The sequence below is a fragment of the Rosa chinensis genome, chromosome 3 (genome assembly GCF_002994745.2).
Source record: "Rosa chinensis cultivar Old Blush chromosome 3, RchiOBHm-V2, whole genome shotgun sequence".
Taxonomy (NCBI): Eukaryota; Viridiplantae; Streptophyta; class Magnoliopsida; order Rosales; family Rosaceae; genus Rosa; species Rosa chinensis.
The window spans coordinates 1,722,915-1,741,246 of record NC_037090.1 but is presented as its reverse complement, the minus strand read 5'-3'; the positions used below and the strand labels follow the sequence as shown (position 1 = coordinate 1,741,246).

The 18,332-nt window shown below is 36.6% G+C and overlaps 2 protein-coding genes across 2 annotated transcripts; one reads left to right on the top strand and one right to left on the bottom strand.

The window, feature by feature from the left end:
• Window positions 1-169: 169 nt before the first annotated feature.
• On the top strand, window positions 170-3,418 carry LOC112191804 (tRNA N(3)-methylcytidine methyltransferase METTL6). Its single transcript, XM_040516186.1, has 7 exons — window positions 170-624; window positions 957-1,066; window positions 1,214-1,410; window positions 1,507-1,598; window positions 2,450-2,552; window positions 2,726-2,868; window positions 3,090-3,418. The coding sequence occupies exons 1-7, from the start codon at window positions 439-441 to the stop codon at window positions 3,186-3,188; spliced, it is 930 nt and encodes a 309-aa protein (XP_040372120.1). The 5' UTR covers window positions 170-438; the 3' UTR covers window positions 3,189-3,418.
• A 4,832-nt stretch (window positions 3,419-8,250) lies between these two features.
• LOC112193257 (AT-hook motif nuclear-localized protein 20) lies at window positions 8,251-9,730 on the bottom strand. The gene has a single exon (XM_024333330.2). The coding sequence runs from the start codon at window positions 9,414-9,416 to the stop codon at window positions 8,496-8,498; it is 921 nt and encodes a 306-aa protein (XP_024189098.1). The 5' UTR covers window positions 9,417-9,730; the 3' UTR covers window positions 8,251-8,495.
• Window positions 9,731-18,332: the final 8,602 nt, after the last annotated feature.

Below are 18,332 nucleotides of genomic sequence, written 5' to 3'. Positions count from 1 at the left end.
CTTTAGCTTAGACACAGCTTATATACAGATGAAATTGAAATTACCAACTATATAAAGAAATTTTACGGTATATTAACACACTAAAACATCAAGTAGACTATATCTGATACAGAGGCATGCTAACTCTATATATAAGTAGACTAGCTTGACTTGATCACAATCCGTAGTTTAGATATATCGGTGGTTTGGTACATTAACATTAATGTATTGTCGATGAACTTATATTGTTAGTGAAAGGTCATTTATACCCTTCTCTATTTACCTGACCACGTAAAATCGCAAGGACAAAGTGGACATTTCCGTCCCGTTTCTGCTCTTAAACCTCAATTTGTTAAAGAATGTGAGGGGAGAGAGAGCGACGCCGTTTCGCGCCAAACCCTAACCACTACCGGCGCAAAAGCGCGGGCTCTGTGTTCTCAAATCGGTGAAGACGAGAAGATGAAGAAAGCAGAATACTTCAGCAAGGACTTTGACTGGGACGAGCTGAGAGTCGAGGTGGAAAACGACCCGTCGTTTAGCTACCATTTGCTCCCATTCCAACCTTCTCTTTCAGTTGCAGAACAAGGTGAATCTCAACCGTGGAATGACTTTCATAACCGCCATTCATCTGGGAAGTTCTTCAAGGTCTCTATCTCTTTACCCTTTTCGTAAAGTTTCAATCTTTTTAGGTATTTATGGTTTATTTGATTAAGTTCATGAGGTTGTTCTATTTCTGTGTACCCAAAAATGTGATAGAGACGTTTGAATTTATTACAGGTTTGAGGAAATAATGTAAAGTTTGCATCTTTGTGTGTGATTGTAACTTTATTTGGTCAATTGTTGTGACTTGGGTTTGAAGTTGTAACATGATTTAGAAGTTACCTCTTTGAATCAGTTGTTGTTTTGGATAGTTTTTCGGGTTCGATTTGGGTTTTCTCTTGTTTTGTCTTTTCAAGTGTATGCGATTTTCGATGCAGGAAAGGCGATATTTGTTGCAAGAATTCCCTGAACTAGTTAGCTGTGAGGAGAATTCTAGGGTTTTGGAGGTGGGGTGTGGCAATGGCAGCACTGTTCTTCCAATGTTGAGGTAATGCTTCAAAGTAGAGATGAATTTATGCAGGTGTTGTTATCGATAAGCGCCTAAACACTTAATTGGGACATTCAAAAGGAATGTGTGAACTGTGAGCTTTCTTTATGACATATTTATCTTTAGAAAGTACTATTTCCTTTGCAGGGGCAACGAGAAAGTCACGGTTTATGCATGTGATTGGAGCACTGAGGCCCTTGAGAGGGCTAAGGAGACGATTTATGCTTCTAACATTGTTTCTATCGAGCATCGTTTCCATACGTTTTGTTGTGATTTCTCTACCTCTGGGTTTCCAACATGGTTGACCTACAATCCTTGTCAAGCAAATTTTGAACAAACTTCAGGTTAGCTCCAATCGTTTCACTGTTTATATTCTTATATGTGAAGTCTAATCAGTCCCATATGCAGTATAAAATTCACACTTCTGTATGTTTCTCCAGATGGTAGAGGGAATAGTGAGACCTGTCTTAATGATTCAAGTTCATTGAAAGAAAGCAGACGTTGCATTGGTGGGGTTGATTTTGTTACCTTGGTAAGCACCCATTACATTAAACTGGGATATTTTATATTAACCTTCGATAATATAGAACCTAAAAGAACAACATGCTATCTGATATCAGTCTCCTTGTCCTTTGAAACTTGTAGCTTCTGATGGTTTGGCATTTCATAGTTCAACATTACCATATTCAGTTGATAAATTTTGATGATTTATCTGCCTGCCAACTTTTGTGTTTGAAGGCTATATATATTACAAGGAGCATTGGCTATACATATTAATATGTGGCGTATTACATCATAATATTAACTTGGATTAGGTTTTTAATTGCCATTTTTCACGTGTGTATTGTCTTTATCATTTCCTTTGCTTTTAAATCAAGTACGCACATATTCCTTTTGCTTTGCTCTAAGATTTCTTTTGTTTCTGATATGATCGTTTGAAGTGGTGAAATTTGGTGGTTGGACGGTAGAGAAAATTCTCCACTTATCTGGGACAGCTCACAGCTCTTAAATCACTCATCTTTTGTGGTCAATAACCTTGGTTGTCCCTTAGAACTTTTTGAATGCTTACATCTATCATAAAGCTTTTCTTTGAAGTTACTAAAGATAAAGCTTAGTGGGTAAAATTACATAGCTTATCAAATTGAAACAGACCTGGGAATTTGCTGGACCCCAACTAGACTTCTTTAAAATTTATGTGTTTCGCTTTTCGACTACTATGTAAATCTTAAGGATGCTCATGACTTTGGAATCTTTTCTGTTTCAGAATGGACATGGTGCTCCCCTGTTTTGACTTGTGATTTGAGTTGTGATACTGTAATAAAAAAATATAAAAAATCAAATTATTTGGTGATTTCAATTCCTTTTTACAATGTTGAATGTCAGATATTCACACTGTCGGCATTATCACTTCAGAGGATGCCAAAGTCCATCAAGGAGTGTTTTTCTGTTATGAGACCTGGAGGCATGCTTCTATTTAGGGATTATGGTAATTGATCAATTTAAACCTGGTTTGGACTTGGAGTTGTAAAAGTTCATAAAGAGCTCTTACACTTCTTTCTTTTCTTTTCTTTTCTTTTTTTCCTTTTTTTTTTTTTTTGGGGAAAAATTTTCTTTCTAATGTTTTTCCTGCTGACAGAAGTTCAGTGTGATGAAATTCAGGCCTTTATGACATGAGCATGCTTCGGTTTGAGATGGACAAAAGAGTGGGATTCAGGGAGTATATGCGATCAGATGGAACTCGTTCTTATTTCTTCTCATTGGATACTGTAAGGGATCTATTTATGGGAGCAGGCTTTATTGAGGTACTAGAGAGGGGCTAAATGTTTTCTGTTATTGCCATTACACCTATTTGTCCAATTAACTGGGAGTAGGATTCTTATATCTCGTCTAATCTAATTTTTCATATTTTCAACTGGTGGTTGAGGTAAATTTAGGATTAAGAGAGGCAAAGCCGATTGATAAATATGCACCTGATTGCTTCATTTTTCAACTAGCTAATGTTCTATCATCATGCTTTTATCAGCTTGAGCTTGAATACTGCTGTGTTAAGTCGCTCAATCGTCGAAATGGGAAGAGCATGCGAAGGGTGTGGGTTCACGGAAAGTTCCAAAAGCCTGTATGAACTGTTAAACGTATTGCTGAGATGCCCCTGGAAGAATTATGCATGCTTGATGCTTGGTCTAAAATGTACTTTCCTGTGGATAACAATTTCATGGATCTGCATATGGTAATTGGTAAAGGTGCACAGACTTGGTTCTCGATTAATTATCTGAGCAGAAGCTGTTAGATCAAATGCTAGAATTTAACGTAAAAGATCAGAATCTTTTGCCTAATGAAATCATTGTTGAGTGATCTCTATGTTTTCACTGGATAAAATGTCCATACAATGGACTGTAATAATGCTCCAAGGGTATAAGCTTTGGTTTCTAATGAACCGTTTGTCGGACCTAACATCTCAATGAATAGAATCCTATACGAAAGTAGTGTACAATGACACATAGTCGCACCGATGATGATATCGATTTTATGATTCCATCTACATGATAATCATGGAACACTATGTGGCTAATCTAGAAGATAAGCCTTAAATCCTCTACTTATATGTCAAGCAACAGTTTGTTATTTCATCATTTGTATCAGAAATGCGAATGCATAATAAGAGCTAAGAACTCGTACTTTAAGAAGAAGAAAGAAGAACTCGTACTTTAAGAAGAAGAAGGTAGAACTCGTACTTTAAGACTATTCCTCGAGGGACTACAGCAATGCTCACATCATCCACGTGTACGGTTCCGAGCTGTCTACGGTTTCGTACTGCAACGTCCATTTTCTTTGGTCAAAAGGGAACCCAGACCCAGTTCCTTTGGAAATGGGACTACCAATTATCTGAAACGATCTGTTTGTCCCATACTCCTATCTTATCCTACTATTCTTACATTTGTGAAAGTACGTCTTTTCGAAAGTATCAACCTGAAAGCCATGAACTATTGTCTTTTTCTTTCCTCTTTTTGGATACACTAACTTAACTGATCTTACCAGAATGTTAGGGACACAGATGGTAGAAGACAATTGAACCAAATTGAAACTTATCTTCTATCATGACTAAAATTTGCTAGCTTTGTAGGAATAAGATACAACAAGAACAATTTATTGACCACAAAAAATAATAATAATAATAAATAAAAATCTAAGTTGTTTCTGTTTTGAGTTTTATAACCTTCCACTTCAAGTATCCAATATTTATAACATTTTTCCAATGATAGATCCCTATGCAATCAAAATATATATCTGAAAGAAGTTAAGGTTGGCATGGTACAAGATTTTTGTTTATATATAATATATCAATCGATCATAGGTGACTCAAGTAGCCAGTGTTCCTCATTTTATATTTCTATTTATGGAGTTCGAGTAATATATCTTTAATGCATATTATGTCAAATACGGTTAAGATTGCATATGATATCATTTGAAGGATTGTGTGTGTGTGTGTCTACATTTTAGAAAAGCAATAGAAAAGAGAAGTAATTTGAATTGAAAATAGAGATGATATGTTATTTTCATATGTGCATACAGCTTTCTATATAAAGATTAACAGGTTGAAATGATTAAAGGGAATATGCATCTCCACTCTTTGAATTTTGGGCATAGTTAAGGCTTGTCCGGTTTTGCTCGAGTGGTAATTAATTAATTACTTAGTTTTATTGTACCTACCACCTTACTATATATTCTGTTTGTTGTTTACTATTGTCATTCACATTCCCTAAAAGCTATAATCTAACAATAAAGAGAGCATGCATGAAATGATGTGTTAACTGTTATTTTTACGGCAAGAAAATGAAAAACGAATTTTTTTTTTTTTAAACTATATCCACCAACTAAATATGCCCGACATAGACCCCCAAGAACAAAAAATAAAACACCAAAACTCAAAACCAATACGAAAGAAAGAAACTAACTAAAACATAAGTTGGGAAGATCCAAAGATCCAACCAAACACGATTAAATAAAGAGATAACATAATCAAGTGCCAAGTATCACCATATCATACTCGATGAATTAATATTGTGATTTGCCAAATCATCTCCAACTCATTGCATTCGCGAGAAATATGAGAAGAGTGAAACTACATATGAGAAATATAATGCAAACAATTTCTCCAATACACTTAATTGGAAAAGTTTAGAGCCACTTCTAACCAAATACGCCTCTAAAATCTCTAACCCATGCGAATTCATTAGCTTGGATCATAACGATAACTTTTTTTTTTTGATAGAAAAAGTTTAGGTAAGAGGGAGGCTTCCCTACACTACCAGGGCCAGGGCAAACCTACGACCTCAACCCAACAAGACTTACGAAACTGGCCAGTGTCCCAGCCCAGCCCATTGGTATGGAATTATGCAGGACATTTTCTAGATTGCCTACCAAATGAGAGATTATTGGTAGCGGGATCGAACTTGTGTGGGTTTACATAACTTTAGCAACAACTCAATTAGCTAAATTCATCGTTTTAATAGTCACTCACTATCAAAAATTTAGCCAAACCCTTAAAGCTGATAGTCACTGGACTCACTACCTATAAATATTCATATCTAGATGCTATAGAGATCATGGCTTGAAATTAAAGAGAAGCTAGAATGTCAATTTTAGAAGAAAGCATACCTAGTACTAATTATTAAGTAGCCCAAACGAATAAAACTTGAAGATGTCCTAACCTATAGCATCCAAGAGGCACTTATATGAAAGTTAGGTCAACGTACAATCCACCTGCATATATAAAATACGGCCAAAAACGACGTGCACTCCACGGCAGGTCCATGTATCCAATACCATTTCATCAACTGTAAAATTTTAATCCTTTTTGTTTGCATCATCATCACTGTCATATACACATTCATGTTCATCTCTCTCAGAGTTGGAAAGTGATCACCAACACATGCTCTTCTCCACTGGTGATGATGATGCATATGATTCCCCAATATCGATTAAACTTCACATTATTTTTTCGGTCTGAGATTAAACTTCACATTAGTTTAATCAACTTAATTAATAAATTAATCAGATGCTCAACTTTATTGTGTTGTCCTCATTTCCTTAATGCACCAGGTTTTACGGATTCTCCAATTCAAAGTATTATAGTTTAATTTACCAAGACTTTCAAACATGACTGGAGGCTTTTAAAATGTTGGTAAAACTACACCAGCAAAGACAAAACTACAACTGGTGCAGAAAAAGGAGGCTGTATTTGTTAATGTTGGTCTTAGTCGAGAGATTAATTATTATCTTAATCGAATGTAATGGGGACTTAATCAATATTAAACTCGACGCAGGTGGGGTCTGCATAGGCGCATTAGCATAAACAAAGCTGCTTTACCATACGAATGTTGTGTGCAAATTACTAGTGATATACTAATTAACAAATTAGGGTTCATAGATTAAACAAGACCATGTGAATCCATGTGAAGAGGGTCCTCCATGTCACCAAGAGAACATCCTTTTGGAGAGACATTATTATATTAATTGGGTTTTAATTGGTATAAATTACTTTTAGTGTTTAGCCTCTTTTTATGGTTTAACTTGGTTATACCCAAGTGGCCAAGTACCATATATAGCATGGAACGATGATCCATCCTTTTCAAAAAAAAAAAATGGAACGATGATCCATTGTGGAAGCTTTAGTTAATAATTGAGATTTAAGATGAGCCTTAATTTTTAAACATATCTACTAAACCATATGATCTAATCTTAAATTTCGTCGTGCTCCTGCTCACTTCTTTTCATGTCCCATCAAAATTAAGACACACTCTTTAGCTCAGGGTTTGTTAATTATTTTATATACCCAAAGGTCCTGACATTTGTTTGTTTTAAACAATTTTTAGGGTTTCATATACTTTCATTTCATCTTTTTGCAGTACTTATTTTTTAATTAGTCATTGGAATTCCAACCTAACATAATTCTAACCAAGTTTTTCACCATCTCTAACTTGATGTTATTGTGAACTTTTCTAATTGTACTTTATTTAGTTTTTTTGTTGCAAATTCTAACTTAACGTAATTCTAACCGAGTTTTTCACTATCGATCTCTAACTTGATGTTATCGTGGACTTTTCTAAATGTATATGTACAATTAGAAAGGTCCATCCATACTCGTGTGAATAAAACATCAGTGTTAAACAGTAATTTGCTGCATAGAGATGTTAGTGAATCTCAAGTATAAAGTCTAGAAGGGCTTGATTAATAATTGACAAGGCTGTTGCTCCAGTGATATAACTATTAGTACCTTGTAGCATTTGAAGACTGATTTGGAAGTAATAAAGAGTACAAATTTCATAAATTGGGAATCTGTTTAATAGCATTGGATGACCATTGCTCATTACAGACCAAAAAAAAAAAGACCATTGCTCATTACGCACATTCATGGAACTAGAAAATGTGAGAGATGTCAGAAAGAACTTGTAGCAACTCAATTATTATAATATAAGGCAAGCTAGCTTTTCTCTGTGGCTCTTCAATCAGACATGTAGCAAAGTTTTTCAATTCGGATTTTACATATATAATATGGTGTGCGTGTAAGTGTACACATATATTTTAGACAACGGTAGCCAAAGTTGGACAGCAATATTGTATTGGTTCTATAATACAAGCCAGAGAGGTTGTTTGCATAGGATTAGAATATAGAAAAATAGCTATAGACTTAATAAAGAACTGGAGAAACAAAGGGGATGATCAAAGACCAATCTATAAGGTGATCGAAGAGCAAAAGAAAAAGCAATCAATGACTTCCAAACCCATTTTGTATGAATTGTTTCACTTATACTTCTTGCCTTCTTGGCCAGAATTGTTTTGTTTATTCTGGTAATTATTAAATTAACCATTTATCAAACTAAATTGACCAATTAGAACTATATACGAAATCTTATATGATACCAGATCCCACCAGAATATATAATCAATTAACATGCAAGAATAAAATACAAACCCAAAATATTTTGAGAAGGAACTAGTTTTAAAATGCATCACACAGATCAAGCAAGGAAAAGATGTACCATATAAATCATAAATTATATGGTACTGTTAATTTAACAAATATTACCAGTTGATATAAAGCAGTGGAGGAGAAGGAGTAGTAGTAGTGTACTGGTTAGTACTAATAGAAGAAAATCAAAGAAGAATTATGATAAGGATGATGATTGTTGATTGCAAAGTGAGAGCTTCTAGCATTGATATATAGTTATTGCAAATATACAGATGATAGTACTTCTCATGATGATCATCATCATCTTCTTCAATACCTCTAAATAATTAAGTACAAGCACAGAATACAGCTAGAAATACATGCAGTGCGCTAGCTCATCCTAATTAATTTCCTTCTGCTTCACCTCTCAAAATTAAAATTTTAAAGCGTAGAGGATATATTACTCTCTGGTTGATTCGATTAAAATGGAGGTCTACCTCCACCATGAGCCCAATTTGAATATGCCTCATGGTTCAACTGCCCTCCACCGTTCGGAACCAAACTAGGCTGTAAATTGTAAACCCCGGGCGGCATAGACGAATTCGCATCGCCCAAACTCCCCCCAATACCGGGTGGAGATCCGCCACCTCCAGCCGTCTGCCCTGAATTCGGGGCAGGTGGCTGATCATCCTCCTCTTGATCCAAGGGCAGTCTTTCATAAGTAGCATTAGAGAAAGTGGCTGCTATTACCATGACCGGTCCAGAAGCTATAAGAGGGCCAACCACGCTTCCTCCGACGACCTGCCCCTGCCCGCCCGCCAAGTATATCGTCATTCCGGTCGCCCCTGGTGGTGCTGGCCCGGGCAAAAACGCTCCGGTCAGGGACAGAATCTCGAACCTTCCATGGAGGGCCATGACCGCTCCGGGAGCTGAAGGCTGCCGGAGCGTGACGTTGGTGACGGTCCCGCTCCCACTCATCACGCAGACGCCTCTCTGCCTCGCCCTAGCGAACTGCGCCACGCTCTCAGCTATGTCAGCGCCGTTGGCGATCTCCATGACGTGGCTTCGGAGGGCGTTGGGGCTATCCCTTGTCACGAAGATGGGTGGTTTCGGCTTGTTTTTAGACCCCGGAGGGCGTCCTCTCGGGCGCCTGTTGCTGCCTGAGACTTCGACGGCGCCCTCCTTGGGGTCGTCGCCGCTGACGTTGTCCCTTTCATCATCATCGTCGCCAGCTGATCCTGATCCACCTCCACCTCCACCACCAAGGAGGTGGCTAGTGGAACTGTTGTTCATGGAGATTCCCAGATCTGGTTTCATTAACTTCATCGGAGTGCTGCTGCCAGCTGAGCCTTCGTGTTTCAGTCCTCCGGGTAAACCCACCTGCCCAGCCCACCATGCCATGGTCTTAACTATACTCTAGTTAGGAGCTCGAAGAAGAAGGAACAGACATACAAAGAAGAAAGCACTCTTTTTGTGAGCAACTAATTAAGAGAGTGTAGGGTAAGAGAGAGGGAAAGAGAGAGAGGTGGCAGATCAGAAAAAGGGTTGGTTCTGGACTTCTGGTTTTAGGGTTAACTTAGGGAGGTGGGTGTGTGCTTTGTTAAAGGAAGCACCTGAAGGTCAAGGCCTATGTATGTTTCTTTCTTTATAGCTAGAGTGAGAGAGACCTTGTTCCTTTGAGTGAGAATAGGTGAAATAGAATCGATGGAAATGAAAATGGGGGAATTAAGGTGGTATGTGTCGGTCTTCGGAATTAGGGTTTTTGTTTTGTTTTGTTTTGTTTTTTTTGTTTTTTTTTTTTTTTGCGTAGGGTCACGTGCATGCGCGTGACAACTGAGAAGGTGGCCTGCACGTCCTTCACCACTGACTGGTTCTCTTTGCAAAGAGAAAGACCCCGGTGGCCTGGAAATCATCTCAGAGTTTCTGAATTTCCATTTTCATCTGCTTTCATATATTGGTCAAAGCTCAAATTAAATGATCAACTACTCTTCCTATTCAATTGATAATTATGTTTACTTACCACAAAAGTTCTCTGTATTTGGAGTATGTGGCCTTTCTGTTTTTCAGTTTTCACATGCATATAATGTAGTCTCCGATCAATAAATGTAATTACTAACTAGGGTTGTTTTCCGGCCAATTTGCTGTTTTATCCGGCAGAACATATTTGATTTCTTGTATTCTCGACTCTCCATATATTTATGTACAAACCATGCATGTAATTGAGTATATGGAAGGAAGGTACTTAAAAATTGTTATTTCACATGCACAAATAGGGCCGTCCCAATATAAAACGAGATCTAAGGCGAAATAATAGAAAAGATATTTTTAACTCTTCATAAGAGATCTATTCATTGTATTTCAAATATAAAAAATAAAAAATAAATATTACCAAATTGAGAGACAAGAGATAGGCACATACGTATTAGAGCAGAATAGTAAGGAATTTCAAGTTGTTCAGGAACTAAAGTCACATTTTTTTTGTAAATGGATAATATGAAGAAAAAACTATTCATTTTTTTATTATTTTCTATAACCCAATAAAGAAAAGGCAAAAAAATTGAGTTTTGTTTAATAAAGCTGTGAGGGTTCTTTTGACTTAAGCAAGACTAGGCCAAAATTAACTCAATAACTTGATGTTAATGAGAGAATCTTGTGCGTGATTCAGATATTGAGTGAGGCTTGACAGCGTGAGGACGGTGTGGGAGCTAGAAACACACTGCAGTGAGAGAATTTGGGGATTTTTGAATTTAGGTTTCTGGAAGGTGAGTTTGAAGGGGGTTTTTGGGAGGATAATGGCTAAGAGTTGGGTTTTGTGCTTAAAGGTTTGGAAGCTTGAAAAGTTGGAGACTTTTGGATGTTGCTAAGCTTTCTGGGTTATTGCTTGATGATCATTTCAGTTCCAAATCTCTCCTTTTATAGGCTCAATTGGAGGGGTGTTATATATATGGTGGCTTAGGGCCTTTGGTTTTCTGGGTAAAATGCTTCTCTTTTAGCTCATACATGATTTCTGCCTTAAAGTCTGGGAAATCAAAGCTTACTTGAGAAATGGAGTTTTGGGACAAGGAGAAGATCATTGTAGCCGTGGGTGGAGGTTGCAGCAGAGACAGCTGCAGTGGCACGAAACCTGGAACGAGGTTGACACGGCTTGGGAGGTGTGAGCTCATCGTTTAAGGGGGAAGGAGGTGTCCATCCACCGGTCAGGAAATTTCCTTCTTGCCAACTGATAGAGGGAAGATCGATGTTTCTCCTGGATCTTTGGGTTGACTAGTATATTAGGAGTTGCGGGGAAAAGGAAAAGAAGATAGAAGAAAGACGGTGAAAGCTGGGCTATCCTATTTCTTTTGGGCTTGGGCTTTTCTTTGGGCTTTGGGTTTTGAGGAAAAAAGGTTGACCCAAATTCTATATTCACCAATTCGCTATTGATTTAAATTACCAGGCTTGGATCTCGAGCCCAAGATTGAGACCACCGACGATGCTAAATCAATAGACGAGCGTAGTGTGTTTCCATAACCTTCCACACCACACCCACTTCTACAAGCCCCAAAAATGCATGGATGTGGCTTGGGTCCACATTTAGGGTGTGTTTGCTTGGCGGGTTAAAATTGAGAGACAGGTATAAAATTCTATAATCTTACAGAATTTTATACAAATTGCGTGTTTATGCTAAAATATGTCGCGACGACATATTTATTTGCCTTGTGATTTTTCGAGTACCAACAAAAGCATTAAGCTTTTTTAGATAATCAAATATATGTGATGGTTTTCTAAACTCTTTATCTGATATAAAAACCCTAGGCGCTCTCTCTAGCCGCACTACACTCTAGCAAACCCTAGATCCAAGTCCGCCCTCCGACGTTGGTACTGTGCTCTAGTAGTGATCTTCCTGTCATCATGTCCACCATCGACTCTGTAACCAAAAGTTTTGCTACCTCGCTTGCCATTGCGGGCAATGAGGTTGTGGACATCTCTCACATGTCCGAGGGAGCAGCACGCCGCAACTCCCAGTCCTATCTTCTCGCTTGACCCCTGGAAATGAAGCCAACCGCAACAATGGACTTGCAGCAGCACTTTAGCCGGATTTGGGTACTGAAACAGGGTTTCAGTGTTCAACAACGTGCCCCAGACCGTTTTTTGTTCACTACGGAGTGGAACAAGTAGTCCATTTCTTCTATGAAAAGCTGGTAGGGATGTGCAGCACCTATAATCGTGTGTTTCATGCAACTGGGGCATGTGATGTCGTCTCTCCACCTTTGGTTGAGAAGGTGGTTGAAAACCATGTGGCTCGAAAGCTCGACCTAACTGGACCTTTCTTGGGATTGAATGTCAATCAGTTGAAGGATGGTACTTTCCATTTTCAAGGCATTACTACGCCTATACTGCCTCAAGTGGGATGAACTCTCTTTGGTGATCCAGAATCAAGCAAGCCGCGCCGCCCTATGGTTATTCGAAGCGCAGAAGCTAACCAGGTCAGTGAGGATAATACTTTAGCCCTTGTACCAGTTGACACGACCTCCAAGCGGGATATGTCTTTTCCCTCTCCAAAAAAGCTTCAATTCTTGATGTCTGACTTGTTGGAAGGAAAAACTAGCCCGTTAGCTCCTACAAAGAAGGTGAAACTGCCAGAGTTTCCCACTAAGTTCAGTGTCAAATCCTTGGGTCTTATTGAGACTCCGGGAGGAGTGTTGGTACCCTCTGAGGTTATGAGGCCGAAGCCTACACTTGAGATGCGAACTGCAAAGAAGAAGAAGGGGAGACCGTTGGGATCCAAAAACAAAAACCCTAAGTCGAAGAAGGTATCTGCGGAAGAGGTTTTGACTGTCCTGTACTCAGGCAAACCTCCTAGCCCTAGTGTGGAGGGCAAAAAAAAGTTCTAGGTAGGTGTGGTACGGGCCTATATTCTATGTCTCCATTTTATCCATAGTTTATAGGCTCACTTTGAATAAGTGAGCGGTTAGTTCAAATATAGGTGGTCTATTTCTATGTATCACAGTAGTTTGCTACAACTTCTTGATATGTCTAGCTGAAGGCAGCAGAAGGATATGTAATTGCCATTTTAGCATGCGTCAATGAAATCCACATTACCTTAAAAAAAAAACTCTTTATCTCATATTAGGATAACAAAATAGATTTGTCAATCTTGAAAAGCCTAAGCTATTGCCTTAAGAAAATATGAGGCCTCTCAAAACCTGAGGCCTACGCTGATTGCCTTGGTTGCCTTGGCCAAGGGACGGCCCTACACACAACTTATATCTAGTTAGATTAAGTCTAATTTTTTTTTCGTTAAAAGAGGGTCAAATGATTTCACTCCTAAACCCCCCCCCCCCATAGTGACTCGAACCCATGACCTCGATCTTAGGTAGTGGGTGCTCTAACCACTTCGCTAACACCACTTCGTCTAATTAAGACAATGAAAGCTCAAATTTTACCATGTGATTAATTAATGAGAACAATTTCAGTGCTCTGATGCATCCATGTATAAAATTTTTAGCATGTCTTACGCATTATACCTCTAATTTAAATTTAAACTAAATTATAATGAATAAATAATAAATAAATGATAAAAGAAAAATCCATATGTAGATATGAATTGTAAGTAAAGATTGTTCACAATAATAAAAATAATGCAAAAAGGAAGACACGCTAGAGTTAGCGTGTCTTGAGGAAAAGAAAAGAATGATAAAAGAGTGATACTACGAAAGAGGAAAAGCGAAGGCCCTGTGGGATGCCTGAATAAACTGCCATATGGCATTTACGGAAGGGAAATGAAGGAATGCAAAGAGTGATACTGAATCAAGTAAGAAGACTGCAAGTAAGGGTAAGAAGACCAACATGTTGTACAGGTTGTTAGCTGCTGAAGATGGAGCTGGTTCTAACCCAAAGGGGAAGGAGATGGCCCTAATTTAATTTTTTATGCTATTAGACATTTGGATGCAAGCTTTTTTTAAGTGGAAGTAATTTCTACATGCTTTTCTGAGATGTTTCTAATTGTTATCTATACCACAATTGCATGTTGGCATATTAGACTGGATGAAAGATTTTTTTTTTTGGGTGCGGCTATTGCCACCCTACAATCTATTTAGTTCACCCTATATATAATATTTCACACTGAATTTTTCAATTTACCCTTAAATAAGATTGAAAAAACAATTAGACCTATAAAACAAAAACATAAAAAGGGAAGGAAAAAAAAATCCTTGCTACGTACCTGCATAAATTCTAATGATGATAATAACATGGAGAAGAAGATCATAATTAATATTGCAGGTTTGCAAAACTCAAGAGTCGGCATTACAAACCATTAAAAAAAAAAAAAAAGCATTACAAGCAATTAATTAATAATGTTCAATTAGAGGCTTAGCTAGCTAGCTCTCGATACAAAGCCTATTTATAGAGATAAGAGATACCAGATTTTCGAATTGTTCTTCATAATTTATTGAAGGAATAATAAGTATGGGTAACTAATGAGGAATCGATTAGTATTGAAGAAAGGTAGAAGAGCTCTAGAGATCAATCGGTTGTGGAATGAAAAACCACATCTAACAACAAAAAGAAACAATAAAAAAGAAAAAAGAACAAAGCAGTGATGACAGCAAAACAATGGCAGGTGTTGGTGATTCTAGTTTTTGAATTTTATTTTCTTATGATTTATTATTATTTTCAAAAAACATTTAAAAGGGTATAATTGAAATATTTAGTTTTTTTTTTCTTGTAGGGTGAACTAACCAGATGGTAGGGTAACAATAGCCGCACCCTTTTTTTTATTTTATTAGAAAACGAAGTTGTCTTGCTTGGTTAGGTTTGCTTCATGCAAGGGTTTCATGATTTTAATGAGTTAAATATTGGTTTAAATAGGTTTTTCTAGGTTTTTTTTTTTTTGCCGGATTTCTTATAGAAATGCATGGTAGACTCTTGGCTATTTAATGACTTGATTACTAATAATAGTGATTCTTATTAAAAAAAATGATAGCATAATATCATTTAGTCTAGTGGCATAAGCATCCTCTTCATAAGTGACTGATCATGAGTTCAATTCACTGAAGTCTAGTTGTTGATGTGATAAAAAGCTAATAATATTGTAACTATCATTATTCTCACTTCTCTTTACATTTTTGTCAGATTCTTACTTGATTGAAAAAACGCATGTAATATATATATATATATATATATATATACAGATTTTATCTAGAGCGAGGCCTCGCTTTGAAATTTTAGAGCGAGATTAGGGTTTAGAGTCACTTTTTGGTCTCATATCCACATCTTAATCGTTCAGTTTTTAGGTACTAATGTATAGATCATCTATGCAAAATTTCAGCCAAATTGATGATCTTTAAGGTATCTAACTCACTTAAACTAGTGGATGAACTGAATCTATCCAACCTAAACCATACTAGTTTTAAGGCAGTTATCAATGTCTTAACGACCATCAATTTGGTTGAAATTTTGCAGAGATTATCTATATATTAGTAGCTAAAAACTGAACGGTCGAGATATGGAAATGAGACTGAAAAGTGACCCTAAACCGCTCTGAAATTTCATTGCTCTAGATAGAATATGAATATATATATATATATATATATATAATTGTTCAACCAAAAAGCACCCCTAAACCGCCCCATTCATTTGGGAAGGGAAGGCGCCTATGTATTTGCATGACTTATGTAGATTTTATCCAATCTACACTCAAAGCTAATCTCTTATTGGTCTTGTTGCCACACTGCAAAAGGAGAGCTCATGTGAAACTTTTTTTTTCCTGACATAACAGTGGTGAAACATATATAACAAAGTATTACAGTTGTGTAACATAAAGGGCCTGAGGTATGGTAAACTCGGCCAAAAAATTCTTCTAGTATGTTTCGAACTTTTGATTTATGGATTCAACTGTTCAAATTACAAAGACATTATTGAGTGTGTGGTTTTACTCGAAGGTGACTCAAGCCTTGATTTTATGGTCCTTACGTCTATTGCATATCTGTCAAATTGTTATTTGGCAGGAGAAACATCAATTATCCGAGCAGTTATAATAGAATAAAAAATCGCTTCACAAAAAAAAAAAAAAGAATATAAAATAATCATTCCTGGTTAAAAAATATATGAGATTCCTTGCATGAACATTAATAATGATCTAATCTATCATACAAAAAAAAATCAGGAATTTTTTCGGCTCTAGAAAAAAAAAAATATATATATATATATATATATTTTTCTTTCTTTTCAAAAGGCGGAAGACTAAGAAAATCATGGAAAGAAAAAGATTGATATTTTTGAGTTGCGTCAATCGGAGTACCATTTTGACACCAACAGTCATTTCATTGCATGGAAGAACTTGAATAAAAATAGGAAGCTAGCGAGATGGTTTGACATGTTTGGAAGTGCCATAGAGGGTCACATTCTAGAATTCTAATGTCATTAGAAATTTATATGTGTCATATGCTAAGTATTCATAGAGAATGACTTTTGAAATATACTTGTACTTGCGGAACATAGACATTCTAAAAATCATGTTTCACTAGTGAATTGATTAAGAAACATAACAGTTTGAATAAAAGTATAGCTTTGCATGGTTTGCACATTAGGAGGTACCATGGCCGGGAACACCCGCAAAAAACAATAACATATCTAAATATATTAAACCTTGATAAACACATGATAAGATCATAAACCAACTATCCGTGGAGCATAATTAATTTTAATTGACAGAATACCAAAATCTCAAATGATTTTTTAAAAAATTATTTTTACTTTGGAAAGTAGTTAAAAAAAATAAAATTGGATCACGATTTTTGAGTACTGCGTGTTAGAGAAGTGTTTAAAACTCATTATTTAAGGGTTTAAATTTTGATGAGAAAATACGAACACATAATTTTGGCCAAAAATCATGTGCTTATAGTTCACAATTTTGGGTAATTTCATGGAATTTTCTTTTGGGTGAAAATTATGGGGTTTCTTTCTCACCTTCAGAACAAATTAGTAAAATTATATTTATAACGCCTTAAACTGCACCCCACTAGTTTAAGCACGTCACATTGCACCAAATCTCTAAAACATAAACCGAAGGATCAACTTATATTCTTAGAACCTGCAAGGCAATTTGTTAAATAATTTTTTTGAAAATGCACAACAGTAACATATTAAAATTTTTGAGGTGAAAATTTTATAAGTCAATTGATTTTCACTTGTTCGTCTAAAGATGGTTCGATTACGATTTCAAATAATTATCACCTTAACAATTTATCGATGTAAAGACGAACCGAGAGTCAACAAGTTCCGAATAATAATTCGAAACTGGAAAAATAAAATAGAAATTCGGAACCTGACTTTCCATTAAATGATAAATTGTCGGAAAAGTCTCCACACACTCAGCTTCGTCCTCCAATCTAGTCACTAGTGCACAGTACCTGCACACACATACGCACTATTGTAAGGGTGAGCTTTCATCCTCAAGGCTCTGTATGACATACCCCGGCTAGGTTCGAAAACCAACTAAAACCTTATTCGAAAACGAATATATATATATATATAAGAACGACAAACTTAAAATATTTTCCTTCTTAAAATCAGGTGCATGATTCGAAAACTACGCGCAGTTTACCTGATGGCCTAGTTCCGTAGAATTACCAATAACCGACCTTACCAGTTATAGAGCGTCAAACTTAACATCCAATTTACACACACGGAACCGGATTGTCATTGCGATAAAAAGCATCAGGCCCACTGATGTAGCTTACCCACATAAGATTTAGGGGTGGCTAATCACAAAGAAGTCATCGACCGACTTTCCGCTCTCACACACAGCTATCAACAAAATTATAAGCACCTTAACTTAAAAACAATTATAAATTTCAAATAAGAATATTTTCATCATGCATCACGTATATAATCAAATGTGGAAAATCACTAATCCATAGTGAGTCCCAAGTCCCCTACTTGGGTTCCAAAAGTTTACTATTCCATGTTATCTGAAGTCACCCCACTTGGATTCCAAAAGTTTACTATTTCATGTTATCTGAAGTCACCCCACTTGGATTCCAAAAGTTTACTATTCCATGTTATCTGAAATCACAAATCTTCCATTCATCGGGTAACTGGAGCCTAAATCCGACATAAATAACGTTATCAGATAATAGTTTCCAATTTCACTACAGCAGTGTTTCCAATAAGATGGAGAGACTTTTAATGATAAGATAAAACTGAAAGTGAACCAATTTCTTACCTTTGCCTCGGTTCCAACTTAAACCCAGAAGCTTCCCATGTCTCCTTTCACTCCTCCAATTTGAACCTCAATTAAAAGGATTTCAATAAAAACCCACTTCCCTGACC